The sequence below is a fragment of the Megalobrama amblycephala genome, linkage group LG14 (assembly GCF_018812025.1).
Source record: "Megalobrama amblycephala isolate DHTTF-2021 linkage group LG14, ASM1881202v1, whole genome shotgun sequence".
Lineage (NCBI taxonomy): Eukaryota > Metazoa > Chordata > Actinopteri > Cypriniformes > Xenocyprididae > Megalobrama > Megalobrama amblycephala.
In genome coordinates, this window is record NC_063057.1 from 7,904,632 (window position 1) to 7,920,059 (window position 15,428).

Sequence of the window (15,428 nt, forward strand, 5' to 3'; positions counted from 1 at the left end):
CACTACAGGTGAACTCTTACCAACTCCCCCCTGTGAAGGTGCTTGGGAGCTTGATCCTGTTGACTCTGAATCTGATTGGCTATCTGCTGAGCCAATAAGCTCACTCCGCCTGTATACATCTGAATGTAGCTCTACAAATCAAAAGATGAGCATGGAAAAACAAGCAGGAATGGAACATGTTCCTGAGATGAAAACCCACCATCAAAAAACAAAAGAAATAATGAGAGTAAAAAGGTTTGGTCTTGGAAAGTAGAGAATAAAGGCACCAAGAACGAAAACTATAAAACAAACTATCACAATAACTAGTGCCCACACCAATGGAAGATAATGTTCTGTTTATTATAAGCGTGTGCTGCAGTTATGACGTTTGCCTCTTTAAATGGTCAAGCTCTTAAAAGTCAGGTAAATTCTGATTCACCAGCTGGAAAAATTGTTCTGAATCGTTCCTCTGTGTTCTTAGTGTTATAGTTTTGGTGTAGACTTCTCTATTCTCATAGAGTTCAAACGATTTTTAAAAATTTTGAGTTATAGTTATCATTATCAAGTAGTTATCTATCTATAAAAAAATCAATTAAAAAAACTGTCAGAGAGATAATGAGATAATAAATCATTCTCTCTGAGATTCTTCAGTTAAGACCCTCAAATCACATGTCCCACAGCCTCCAGTCACTGATTGGCTGTTGAGCCCCAGGTCACTTTACACACAGAGCTCCTTCATAACCAATTCATACTGGGCCAACAGTCCCTGACCAACAACAGAGACCAAAGAAGCTTAAAACACAACTAGAATAGCCATTTCTATCACAAAAATTTACACTACTGGATCCATTTTATCTTGAAGCTTACCTTTTCGCTTCTAATTGGCAGGGATCGAATCTTTTCCCTGAATCATAAACCCTGTTGTGGTGCACATTCAATGAAACATCTTCTAATGCTGCGGTTGTTACTGTCAATCGCCTAAATGGCTTTTAATCTAATAAAGCACCTGATGAATGCCGGCTAATGTATGTTAAAGAGGCTTTGCCAATTCTACCTCAGCTTGTTAGCGGCTACGCTAAAGTGTGTATGCTAAGTTTGCGCATGGGCCACAAGTTGAGTCAGCAGCTTTCGCTGGGGGCAAGATGAGCTAATTCACTCTATATTAGGAATACATCACAACATCTAATGGCTAACAGAGCTGTGATATTTTATCTCAACCAAAACAAAATGGTTATTTGTTTATTTGATGGTCATTATGGTTATTTGACTGACACGATAGGTGTGTCCCAATTCGCGTACTTGTGCACTATTCTATGACGTTTTTAAGTATAAATAGTGCGAGTAGTGCGTTCACACTGAAAATTCCAAAAAGAAAAAGTGCACTTTAAATACCCGGATGATGCACTAAATTAACGGAAAAAACGAAGTGTGGAATGTTGGACACTTCATGCACTCAACTGTCGCAGCTTTAATTATGTAGTGGAGGGGTAGGGAGGATCGGACTCCGTTATAAAATGACAAAATAACCTTATACAATTCAAGCACTACATGGATGAGTGCATAGTGCACAGGTACACAGTGTATAAGTGCATAGTGTATAGTGCATCATTTGGGACGCAACTAAAGTCTTGATGCCAATGATGCTATCTCTTGCTAGGTATCTATTTCTGTTGGGTCATGCTTTCTAGCCCCGCCCACAGCAAAATCTTATTGGGCCAAAATCCTGCTCCACATTATTATTGTATATTTTGCTTTAAGTATACAGAAAAATTGTGTTGCACCAGATCTGGACATGGTGTAACTCAACTGTTAAAGTACACCATGCATCACAAACACTCACACACCTGTCTGCGCAGTGCAGTGGCTGAGGCCGATGGTGTGTTCTCCTCAAATTTAGCCAGCAGCATTGTTGATATGGACCGAACCTTGCTGTGACCCTCAGTGACCTTCACTTCTGACCCGGAAGTTACTGCTGAAGTCATATTTTCTTTGGCATCATCAGGAACGTCCTCCTAAATCAGGAAAATATCACAGAAATTGGAAAAAAAGAGGTTTAACAGATGACAGATCAACAAAAAACACATTATATTGTAACTACATGGGTCATTATACAAATTGCGTATTAAAAAAATTGCTATGTACAAAAATAAGTATTTAACACACACACACACACAAACACACATACACATATATATATATATATATATATATATATATATAACATAAACATTTAATATATTTAATATATATATAAACAACATGTCAATATGTTTCACCTCCTCTGACTGGCCAGCCTGGCTTGTCCTCCTCCGCTTTCCAACACTATCTGCTTCCTTCTCTTTCTTATCCTGGTAGAGATGAAAAATAGATCAGCTTAACATATGGGTTATGGTAGGGTGACCATATGTGCCATTTTCCCAGGACGCGTCCTGTCCAGGATTTGTAAATTGCCTAAAATGGCTTGAGCCCTTGCCTCTTTAATCGTGAAAGTGGTCATATCGATGTGCCCCCTGAACGCGATTTCTAAACGGAGGTCTGTGCAAGCCACTGTTCTTATTGACAGTCTTCATGCAATGCATTAAAATGTTGTCGTATTTGCAATGCTTTGACCGTTCTCTGTAGATCCAGCCTTCTCGCAAGCCACGATTGGTCGATTATGTATAATGCACGCTATTGGTAAAATAATTTTTTAATCATTACCTTCCGCAAATATGAAAACAAAACCAAAACTACATTTTATGCAACTTAGAAATCCTGGACAGGATGTGTTCTGGGAAAATGGCACATATGGTCACCCTAGGTTATGGACAGTAAAACAGTAGTTGTGTAATTGAGAGTGTGTGTGAGTGTACCTTGGGATTGCGTTTGCGGGACAGACTCTGTCCCAGTTTGCTGAGCAGTGAGATGGGTGACCTGGTGCTGGAGAACAGAGCAGCTCTCTCTTCTGAACTCTGATTTTCTGTGTGGAGAAAAAAGTGTTTGTTTACATAAAAAAACATAAAGGGTCAAAAATATGACACAAATAAAAAGAAAATAACAGATAATGCCTTATTCTGACCACTAGGTGGCGCTGTGTCTTTGAGGAGCTCATGTAGTTGACTGAGGTACATGACCATGCAGAGAGAGTCACTCTCTTCCAGTGCGCTCATCTCCTTGCCGGTCATTATAGGACAAATACCAAATTCCTGCTCCGCCATGTTCAAACCCAACTGACCATTGAGCACCGCCTCACTCTCCTCCAGAGACGCAAATTCGCTGCAAGAAACAAAGGCACTAGTATCAGAATCACACATTCAGAAAATCTCAATGTAATAATACAGTCGGCCCACACGTTTAGTTCCTAAATCTCTTTTTGATGGGCTGAAACCACTTTAAACACACCATGAATGTTTTCCAGCTTTTAGTTTGAGCCCATCAATATACTATTATCTATGGAGGATTGGGAGTGCCATATTAACATATAAATATTTATTATAAGATTTAATAAATACTTTAAATCACTACATGGATAAATAATGAAATATATATCGATCAGGCATAACATTATGACCACCTTCCTAATATTGTGTTGGTCCCCCTTTTGCTGCCAAATCAGCCCTGACCCGTCGAGGCATGGACTCCACTAGAGCCCTGAAGGTGTGCTGTGGTATTTGGCACCAAGATGTTAGCAGCAGATCCTTTAAGTCCTTTAAGTTGCGAGGTGGGACACATGGATCAGACTTGTTTGTTCAGCACATCCACACAGATGCTCGATTGGATTGAGATCTGGGGAATTTGGAGGCCAATCAACACCTCAAACTCATTGTTGTGCTCCTCAAACCATTCCTGAACCATTTTTGTGGCAGGGCGCATTATCCTGCTGAAAGAGGCCACAGCCACCAGGGAATACCGTTTCCATGAAAGGGTGTACATGGTCTGCAACAATGCATAGGTAGGTGGTACGTGTCAAAGTAACATCCACATGAATGGCAGGTCCCAAGGTTTCCCAGCAGAACATTGCCCAAAGCATCACACTGCCTCCGCCGGCTTGCCTTCTTCACATAGTGCATCCTGGTGCCATGTGTTCCCCAGGTTAGCGACACACACGCACCTGGCCATCCACGTGATGTAAAAGAAAACATGATTCATCAGACCAGGCCACCTTCTTCCATTGCTCCGTGGTCCAGTTCTGATGCTCACGTGCCCACTGTTGGCGCTTTCGGCAGTGGACAGGGGTCAGCATGGGCACCCTGACTGGTCTGCAGCTATGCAGCTCCATATGCAACAAACTGCAATGCACTGTGTATTCTGACACCTTTCTATCAGAACCAGCATTAACTTCTTGAGCGATCTGAGCTACAGTATCTCGTCTGTTGGATCCCCATGTGCATCAGTGAGCCTTGGCCACCCATGACCCTGTGGCCGGTTCACCACTGTTCCTTCCTTGTACCACTTTTGATAGATACTGTCCACTGCAGACCAGGAACACCTCAAAAGAGCTGCAGTTTTGGAGATGCTCTGACCCAATCGTCTAGCCAATTTGGCCCTTTTCAAACTCGCTCAAATGTAATTAAACCTGTAAACTTGGTTACCAGCCCTTATCTGTAATGACTACGCCACAACCCTAATTCATACCCAGATTAAAGAGTGTGGACTCACATGAGGTCAGGCCTGAATCTGTGAATGAGAGCACACAGGGCCAGGCCGCTCCTCCAGGAAGTTGTGAAGTCCGTCACACACACATTCATGTAACCGTGCGTCTGCTCCTGACACCAGGTCAGCAGCTTACTGTAACGAGCCATTGACTCTATACACACACACAGAGAGAACATGTGAGATTGTGTATGACTGTATACATGGGAGATGTTATATATGAAGTCACACTTACCTTGCCGTGTAAGTCTTGGGTGTGGGGAGCTAACTGCATCAAGGTGCAAAACCGGACCCTCACCTGTGTCTATGAGATGACGCACCTGTACACACATTTTCAGCATCATCATGATCATCTTCACTGGTTACGACTCGATTAGGACTGCATGTTTCTAACCTGAGCAGCGCTGATGAGTTGCACATTGATGTTGGGATAGCGGCTAGCAGGATCCACGCTGTACTGGCTGTAGTTTTTACTGACGTTTTCTGGTGTTGTCTGAGGAAGCAACCGAAATATGCTCTCTCTGAGATAGGGAAGAAACAGAGGGGAATATTAGAAGAGAATTAAGATTCCTAAACTGAATCTTCATTTGGATCCATTTGAGCTCTGACCTCTCAGCAAGAACCTCTAAAGGGGTGTTACCCTGACCCCAGCTGCGAACCATCCAGGCCGTGTCCATGGCTGCCAGGAAGCCCCGAGCAATTCCTGTTCCCATTGGCCAGAATGGCTTTAAGAAAAAAAATGTTTAAAATCAACAAAATCAGAACCAACAACACCTGAAAATATTACGAAACCTTTCAGAATGTACTAATTTTCCAATATAAATATCTAAACATCCTTAAAGTAGGATTAAATTGAGAAGCAATATAATATATTAACTAATTTTTAAAGTATAGATTATATTTGTAGACTTTTAAGCTTAATACACACAGAAGTATATGAATAAGTGACGAAATATGCTAAAATCTTAAATATATAATATATAATATTAAAATCTACCGATATTAAAAATTCTGGCCGATATCGCTTAGCCAATAAATATTTTCATATTATAGCTGATAGATGCCAAATATTAATATTCTATACTATATAGATTTAATAAATAAATAAATACAGTGTGAAAAAAAATCAATAAATTATGATGCTATTTATTTATTGATGCTTTTAATTAAACATTTATTAATATCATGCTCCAAAATCCTGATTTTAAAAACTATCTAGTGTAAATAAATTAAAAATAAAACACTAAAAACAAAAAATAAAACATTTTAAATTATACAAGTGAATTTAGGCATCACAACGTTATAATGTATAGTATATAAAAAGTATAATTATTTATTTATTAAATACTTGAAAATATTATTTATAATTTTAATACAAATCTATTTATTAAATTATTAATGTTTTAAGAGGTAGATATAAAAAGTAAAGAAAAGTTTGTACTTATTTAAATATACAATATCAATAAAAAACTATACAGATAAATAAAAAAAAAACTTTGATATAGGCTAATAACTGATATGATACAAATATTTATTTAATACATTAAAATATTATTTATAATTTTAATATAAAACTATTCATTAAATTATAAATGTTTTAAGTGGTAGAAAAAGTAGAGAAAATGTTGTACTAATTTAAATATCTAATATATCAATTTAAAAAACTATACCGATAAATAATAAAACAATATAGAAGCCGATAACCGATAAGATACCGATATACTTTGTATGCGGTTTTTCTAATACAATTTTTCCTCTCAGGTTAATTTGTCTTGTTTTAAGGTTAAGGTTTTGGATACTTAACTGCAAAACAAGAAAAACGCCTTGATAATAAAATTTTTTGCACTGTTTATTCTTCTTGCTCTCACCTCTAGTAAACTATCCCCCACCAGAGCGACCAGCAGAGGGTGTCCCCTGCGCTGGCGCACCAGTGCTGCATTCTCAGAGGCGTACATGCAGGTAAAGTCAAACATGGCCACATCTGGCTGCCCATAGTGGTTGATGGCAAAGTCCAGTGTAGGAAGCTGATGATTGGTGGAGAAATCAGCTGCTTCACGGGCATACGAGAGCAGTGCATTCTGGTCCACGTTATTCCTGGACAGCAGCATCTCAGTGTCAGCATAATCCTGCAAAACAAATATAAGAGAATAATCGCTCAAAATAGTGTGTAGTATACGCAGATACTTGCACGCAACATTGACGACTCACATGCAGAATGACTCCTTTGTCCAGAAGGCTTTGTTTTTTGGCGGTCATTACAAAGTAGTGAGTGTCGTCTTTGTAATATACTATGTTCTCAAGATCAATTCCTGAACAGAAAAGATGATATGCATTATGTTTACATCATCTTAAACACGATAAACTCATTCATATTAGAGAAGACAAAAGTGCCTCACTGTGCAAACATGTATTAGTTGCTTAAAATGCAGTTGAGTGCATCTTTAAACTGAGGTGATGTTATAGTTACACTGAAATAATTTAGTACCGGTAGCTTGCCGGAGGTCCTGGAAAAACCTCTGGTTGAAGATGAAGGCGACACCGCTGATCTCCTCCACTTTAGCCTCAGCAGTGGTGTTGCGATTGATGAAATTCGCTGTCACAGCAATAGCCAGTTTCCCCCGAAACTCCTTCCTGCGAAACCCTACCGGACACAGACATTTCAAACCCTAACACAGTAGTTTAAAGCGGACCTATAATGCCCCTTTTCACAAGATGTAATATAAGTCTCTGGTGTCCCCAGAATGTGTCTGCGAAGTTTCAGCACAAAATACTTCAAAGAAAATTTATTATAGCTTGTCAAATTTGCCTCTATTTGGGTGTGAGCAAAAACACACCGTTTTTGTGTGTGTCCCTTTAAATGCAAATGAGCTGCTGCTCCCGCCCACTTTCCAGAAGAGGGCGGAGCTTTAACAGCTCGCGCTTCAGATAATCAACACCAACAAAGCTGGAGAATCTCACGCAGCCAAAATGACAACTGTTAGTAACGGTGTTCAGCCTTACATTGTTCAAACTGGAGTCGAGCACTGATGGAGAGACTCAGGAAGAAGTTACAACTTGACTGGAAGTTTCTGAATGGTTAGTAGATACATTTATGTAGTTGCTGTGGAGTTGATTCAGATCGTCACCAGTCATGGGCAGGGCTTCAATACTCTTTTGTAAGAGCAGAGGGAAATCTGGAACTGTGTGTTTAGAGAGACTGATTATGATTTATGGGGATTATGAAAAGGAGTGGGTGGATTTTTATAGGCTGGTTGTTTACATACACTGTGGACACACATGTGTGTGCAAACACTTATAAAAGTATATTTTGCACAATATGTCCCCTTTAAAAAACCCATAAAATGAATTAGTCATATAAAGACGTCCAAATCAGGGTAAAATTAGAAAAGGGGAACTGTCTGCTATACATGACTGAAAAGCAGAGAGCATGTGATAGGCTTCTTGTCACCTCACATTCCTCAGTTCATGATGCACAAGATGATATTTTCTACTGCAGTGTTATACTTCTCTCTCTCTCTATCTCTCTACATATATATATATATATATATATATATATATATATATATATATACAGTACAGTCCAAAAGTTTGGAACCACTAAGATTTTTAATGTTTTTAAAAGAAGTTTCGTCTGCTCACCAAGGCTACATTTATTTAATTAAAAATACAGTAAAAAACAGTAATATTGTGAAATATTATTACAATTTAAAATAACTGTTTTCTATTTGAATATATTTGACAAAGTAATTTATTCCTGTGATGCAAAGCTGAATTTTCAGCATCGTTACTCCAGTCTTCAGTGTCACATGATCCTTCAGAAATCATTCTAATATGCTGATTTGCTGCTCAATAAACATTTATGATTATTTTCAATGTTGAAAACAGTTGTGTACTTTTTTTTTCAGGATTCCTTGATGAATAGAAAGTTCAAAAGAACAGCATTTATCTGAAATACAAAGCTTCTGTAGCATTATACACTACCGTTCAAAAGTTTGGGGTCAGTAAGAATTTTTATTTTTAATTTTTTGAAAAGAAATTAAAGAAATGAATACTTTTATTCAGCGAGGATGCATTAAATCAATCAAAAGTGGCAGTAAAGACATTTATAACGTTACAAAAGATTAGATTTCAGATAAACACTGTTGTTTTGAACTTTCGATTCATCAAATAATCCTGAAAAAAAATATTGTACACAAATATTTTGTACAATTGTACACATTAAATGTTTCTTGAGCAGCAGATCAGCATATTAGAATGATTTCTGAAGGATCATGTGACACTGAAGACTGGAGTAATGATGCTGAAAATTCAGCTTTGCCATCACAGGAATAAATTACTTTGTCAAATATATTCAAATAGAAAACAGTTATTTTAAATTGTAATAATATTTCACAATATTACTGTTTTTTACTGTATTTTTAATTAAATAAATGTAGCCTTGGTGAGCAGACGAAACTTCTTTTAAAAACATTAAAAATCTTAGTGGTTCCAAACTTTTGGACTGTACTGTATATATATATATATATATATATATATATATATATATATATATAGTAATAACATGGTATACATGGTAAAAACAAGACATATCAAATATAAAATTGCTTTTTATTTTAGTATTTTATATATATTACCTATATCACACATATATCACATATTTTGCCACTGCATCTTTTAGATTTCTTTGCACATCTTAAGCCTAAAGCGGTGGGATTTTTTTAGCTTTTGTCACTAGTTAACCACAGTATGAGTAGCGTCATTTCCTATGACTCAAACTAAAGTACAAATTAGAGTACAAACTGTCAGCACACATTTTTCGGTTAGAAAAAAAAGGGAAGAATTAGCAAGAAACTGAGGAACTACAGTTTATAAATGGTGTGAACCCAGGAAGACACTGCCACCATGACCAATAAGGGTTTATATTAACCACTGACTAAGCATCTGTTTGGTGCATTTCTGATAGGATAATATGTGAGTACAATAGATCTGAGACCAAAGTGTTTTTGCAGATACCTGGTAAGGTATTTCTTCTGCCGTCTGCACCAATAACGACATCAAACTCCAGCTGTCTGACTGGATGAGAGCTGGGGTGGACCTCTGCTCGCCAGCCAACACCTGAACAGGACAAACATGAAAATTGTCAATTAATTTGCATTTAAAATTAGGGTGAATTTGTTACATTTCTCTTACGTTTCTCCTGGTTCTCTGGAGGTTCCAGTAGATGTTTGAACTCCACATTCACGTGAACTTCAACACCCAATAACAAGGCCACCTTCAAAAGCATCAGCTGCAGCTGACGAATACCTGCATATAAATACGTAGATGTTGATGAAAATGTGAACATAAAACATAAAAATGTGATTTAAATGATCTTGAGCATTGAATACCATGAGCATGGAATACCATTCAAACTTACTTTAAAATTATAACTTTAAAACATAATAAATAATGAGAAAAAGGTAGGGACAGTAAATAGTGTAAATACACAATAAAATCAATTCATGAGAATATCACAAATGCTTTCAGAATACACTACAAAAAATCATATTAATCAGATTCTTTGTATTATTTTTAAAACTGCATAGTTTTCAAAGCATATTTTATGTTAAATTTGATATGTAAAACTCACTAAAATTAGTTATGAAATATATGAATAAAAATTACAGCTTTATAAAAATCCTGATATATATAAAAATGGCTGATACTGTTTAGATAATAATTATTTTATGTTATGGCTGATAGTTTTAAAATTATTTATTTTTCGGTTTTTTTTAGTTTGACAAACTTTAAATTTCTGTACTATTTAGTCTAAAACAAAAATAAATAATTTTAAATATTACAAGTGAATTTAGGAATCACAACATTATAATGTACATTATAAGAAAAAGATATTCATTTTGATATTTGCTATATTTATTTAATACATAAAATTTAAATTTAATATAAATCTACTTATTAAATATTTAAAGTTTTTATTAATTAAATGTAAAATATAAAAAAAAGGACATACAAATTTCATACTATTTAAATATCAAATAGCAATTAATACCAATAAATTAAAAGAATACCTGCACACATGTTGTTATAATCAAATTAACATGAAAATCTTATTTTAATTATCTTAATGAGCATTAAATGCCATCCAAAACATTTAATGTAACATTTAATATAACGAGAAAAAAGTCGGGACTTTTATTGATTCACTGGGAATTGATTGGATTGTAAAAAGTGGGCGTTGACAAATAGTGGCCTAAATGATGTCATCCAGAAAAAAAGTTGTTTTAGAGGTGGAGCAATTTTGATGAAGGATTATGAAAACAAACTTTTTTTTCCTTTGAAATGATTTGCACTGATAAATTGTGCACAATGTGTATTAAGAAAGTAAAAAAAATTGAAGTAAATCAAATTTTGATTAAATTTTGATCTCATGTTTACTCACTGATATGGTCTATTGCTCCAGCACAGAACTTTCCATAGAACTTTTTGGCCCCCAAACCACGGAGGTCCTGAATGGTGAAGGGCCAGAGATGTAGAACATTATTCCGTGAGAAAGCATCACGCTTTTCCACAAGAACCACCCTGGCACCCAGAAATCCCAGCTCTATAGCTGTCCGCAGTCCACACGGACCTGCACCTATGATCAGACACTGAACACACAACAAAACGGACATGTAAATCACCTTTCGACACACTAGGGAAGAGAACTCTCTCTTGCGATGCATTGCGGGTGACCCTGTGTTTGTACCGTGGTGCTGGTGCAAGCGTGGCCTCTCATGTACTCTTTCTGGCTGGCTCTTTTGTCCAGTTTGGCCCACAGTGCTTTGGCCTTCCAGTAGTGCAGTCTGCTCCTCAGGGTGTGGTAGAACTGCGGCTGACCGACGGGATGCAGCTTCAGCTCTTCACACAGCTCCTGGAAGGCCCTGAGGGTCTCCTTACATGTGCCGGCCTGCACGAAGGCGTCGAACAGGGCATGTGCATGACACGTCTCAGACCGTCCGTCCCACATGTCTGCTTCTCACAAGACCCACACAGGAGTCAGCTCATCTCCAGAACGCACCAGACACAGGACATCTGAGAAAGAGAAATTATTTCCAGGACTGCAGGGTGAGGGAAGAGATGAACTTGGAATAGGGAATAGAGAATTTCATCTTTATTGGTCTGATGGAGATAAAAAGAAAGAGAAGCAATTTGCATAGATAGGCTGTGAAGCAGATGCGTCAGCAAAAGTTCTGCCACGTTCTTCAATCTCTCTATTCATCTGCACATCATGCTGCACTCAGACACACGTCTCTCATTAGCTCCTCAACTCAGTGACACTCAGTGTGTCATTGATTATACAATAGAATGCTCAAGGAAAATAAATATTTATATTGAAATTAAATTATTTGAATTGAAATTGAAATATCATTTGTCTCATTCTCCGGGGCTGCACACATACACAATACTTTATCACTATCCTACAAATTATTATATGTTATATATATATTGTATACATATAACATAAATATATGTTTCAGAGAGATTAATAAGCTGATATTTTGAAATTTTATGATCATCATTATTGTCAGTTCTACAAAAAAATTAAATAATGCAAAATCTCAAATAGTGAATTTTGAATAAATATAAAATAAAAGTGATGTTTAATGTAAATAATAAAAAAGTGTTGTTTAATTTCGCCAGTTTTGTAAATGTTATTTGCAACATGGTTATATATTGTATTATATCTTAAATATACAGTACAGTCCAAAAGTTTGGAACCACTAAGATTTTTTATGTTTTTAAAAGAAGTTTCGTCTGCTCACCAAGGCTACATTTATTTAATTAAAAATACAGTAAAAAACAGTAATATTGTGAAATATTATTACAATTTAAAATAACTGTTTTCTATTTGAATATATTTGACAAAGTAATTTATTCCTGTGATGCAAAGCTGAATTTTCAGCATCATTACTCCAGTCTTCAGTGTCACATGATCCTTCAGAAATCATTCTAATATGCTGATTTGCTGCTCAATAAACATTTATGATTATTTTCAATGTTGAAAACAGTTGTGTACTTTTTTTCCAGGATTCCCTGATGAATAGAAAGTTCAAAAGAACAGCATTTATCTGAAATACAAAGCTGTAGCATTATACACTACCGTTCAAAAGTTTGGGGTCAGTAAGAATTTTTATTTTTATTCTTTTGAAAAGAAATTAAAGAAATGAATACTTTTATTCAGCAAGGATGCATTAAATCAATCAAAAGTGGCAGTAAAGACATTTATAATGTTACAAAAGATTAGATTTCAGATAAACACTGTTCTTTTGAACTTTCGATTCATCAAATAATCCTGAAAAAAAATATTGTACACAAATATTTTGTACAATTGTACACATTAAATGTTTCTTGAGCAGCAGATCAGCATATTAGAATGATTTCTGAAGGATCATGTGACACTGAAGACTGGAGTAATGATGCTGAAAATTCAGCTTTGCATCACAGGAATAAATTACTTTGTCAAATATATTCAAATAGAAAACAGTTATTTTAAATTGTAATAATATTTCACAATATTACTGTTTTTTTACTGTATTTTTAATTAAATAAATGTAGCCTTGGTGAGCAGATGAAACTTCTTTTAAAAACATTAAAAATCTTAGTGGTTCCAAACTTTTGGACTGTACTGTATTTTTATATTATATCAGGGATATAGATTAAATAGATTAGACTAATCTATATATAATCTATATAAAATAGCTTAAATTTGTTTACAGTGGTCAGTGGCTCCCACACTGATTCTGATTGGCTGTTACATAAAAGGGGTGGGGTTTGCAGTGCTCCTTAGAGTCATCAATAAATGACAGACAGTAAGCCAATTCATTACACACATTACAAAAGATTACAGCAACTGCATTGACTTGAATTCATTCAGCTCTACTATTCAGCTCTGCAATCCAGCCTGGATAAATAGTTTGACCTCTAAGCGCCTACATAAGAATGACTCATTAAATGAGTTTGCAGATGACGCCTGATTTGATATCTCGTGATTATATGCAATGATAAGCAGATTATTTCAGTGTGACTTTGGTGTCCAAATCATTATTATGGCTGATTTTCTTTCCTTCTTGTGCTCACTTGTCTTTTAAATTGATGACAGTATAATCTGTGCACATCTGTGTCTTATCTCTAAAACAGAATATGATATATCAAGTGTGATTTGATTGTTTAAACCCACTAAAGCAGACACATAGATACAGTATCTGGAAAATGGGGGACCTTTAGAGGTACATGGGGTCAGCCTGGCATTAACTCCTGGGAATTATGGGTTAGAAAAGTTGACTGTCAATCTAATCTTTCAACTATGAGCTTTAAAGGTGCAAAAGAGGATCTTTTCGTCGACTGAGAAACCAAAGACTGTTAGTGAGTTTTTGAAATGAGTGTATGCGTAAGCTCATTTCGAGGGAATGCCTCCCAAAACTCGTGCGAGTGTTTACCACCGGTATTCGCTGTGTCGTGTTAGTGGATTCATTATGTCGGACTCAACGCAGGTAACACATAATCTGCAGTTGTTACTCCTGTCTCCTGACAAAAACATTGCATGCGGCGCCTGTAGAGTGTGGAAAGTTACTGGAGCGCGCAGCCACGCTCGTCTCTCACAAGGAACGTCATGGCAGTGATTGACAAGCCACAGAGCCAATCCACGCACGTCTTTCACAAGGAACTCATGGCAGTGATTGACAAGCCAGAGGGCCAATCGTTTACGCGATGATCACATAAACGATTGGCTGATGTTTTTAAGGCCCTACCTCGTGCACAGATGATGTATATTAATATTATTCCTTTCAGTGCACCTAATAAATAGTCTTTTATCAGTTAGTAAAGACAGTTTCAAGTAATATTGCAAAAATGTATAAAACAAAACATCCTCTTTACCACCTTTAATGACTGTGCTGACTCAAAAATGGAAAGTCTGTCACAAAACTGAATGGTGACCAGGAGCTATCAAGCTCCCAAAATGACAAAAAGCACAATAAAAGAATCCTAAACATATATTCTAAGTTTCCTGATGTCATATGATAGCTTATATTAAGAGCAAAATTTAAAGGATTTGTTCACTTTAAAATAAAAATTACCCCAAGATTTACTCACCCTCAAGCCATCCTAGGTGTACATTACTTATTGGTATTCCTTTATGAATATGGAAGGCGGTCTTGATATTTTGCTTAATAACTTGTTAAATATGGATATTTTTCTCACACAAATGCATCGCTTCACTTCAGAAGGCCTTTATTAATCGCCCGGAGCCGTGTGGAGTATGTTTATGATGGATGGATGCACTTTCTTGTTTTGCGTTCCCCCAAGAAACTTTGCATTTGCGAAAGCAAAGTTTCTCAGGGGAACACAAAAGTTTTTAAACATATATATTTTCCTCCCATCTCATATTTTGTCCCACCACCATGTCCCTTTAGGGGCTCTGTAACATCAAGACACCAGGTTTGACATTAATGATGCAAAATTAATTTGTTCTCAAGATTTATAACTGCTTGTAAAGTCTCACATTTCAATATGTACATATTCAAATCATAAAAATTACATTTTGGTCTTTGGTCTGTTCCTCATGCAAAACCATTTTATGACTTCGGATGACACACAAGTCCACTTTTATGGTATTTTTTTGTCATTTTTGTAGCTTGACATAACTTGGTCTCCGAGCAGCGTGAACATTCTGCTAAGCGTCTCCTTTTGCGCTCCACGGAAGAAAGAAAGTCAAACAGATTTGAGGGTGCGTAAATGATGACAGAATTTTAATTTTCACATGCTTTATTCCTTTAAGC

At 36.3% G+C, this 15,428-nt stretch overlaps 1 protein-coding gene across 5 annotated transcripts in view; it reads right to left on the reverse strand.

Moving 5' to 3' along the window:
- The window catches only part of mical3b (microtubule associated monooxygenase, calponin and LIM domain containing 3b), a 34,032-nt gene that overhangs the window by 17,696 nt on the left and 908 nt on the right, over window positions 1-15,428 (reverse strand). For 4 of the 5 annotated variants that reach the window (XM_048155567.1, XM_048155568.1, XM_048155571.1 and 1 more), the window contains exons 2-17: window positions 11,357-11,682; window positions 11,051-11,258; window positions 9,802-9,915; window positions 9,625-9,726; window positions 7,097-7,252; window positions 6,820-6,920; window positions 6,480-6,737; window positions 5,221-5,336; window positions 5,006-5,132; window positions 4,847-4,931; window positions 4,618-4,765; window positions 3,038-3,234; window positions 2,832-2,938; window positions 2,256-2,327; window positions 1,824-1,991; window positions 21-131 (exon numbers count right to left, since the gene is read on the reverse strand). In XM_048155567.1, the coding sequence (XP_048011524.1) occupies window positions 21-131; window positions 1,824-1,991; window positions 2,256-2,327; window positions 2,832-2,938; window positions 3,038-3,234; window positions 4,618-4,765; window positions 4,847-4,931; window positions 5,006-5,132; window positions 5,221-5,336; window positions 6,480-6,737; window positions 6,820-6,920; window positions 7,097-7,252; window positions 9,625-9,726; window positions 9,802-9,915; window positions 11,051-11,258; window positions 11,357-11,617 (2,331 nt within the window). In that variant the 5' untranslated portion in view covers window positions 11,618-11,682. The remainder of the gene's footprint in view (window positions 1-20; window positions 132-1,823; window positions 1,992-2,255; window positions 2,328-2,831; window positions 2,939-3,037; window positions 3,235-4,617; window positions 4,766-4,846; window positions 4,932-5,005; window positions 5,133-5,220; window positions 5,337-6,479; window positions 6,738-6,819; window positions 6,921-7,096; window positions 7,253-9,624; window positions 9,727-9,801; window positions 9,916-11,050; window positions 11,259-11,356; window positions 11,683-15,428) is intronic. The other variant, XM_048155570.1, reaches the window with a different exon arrangement.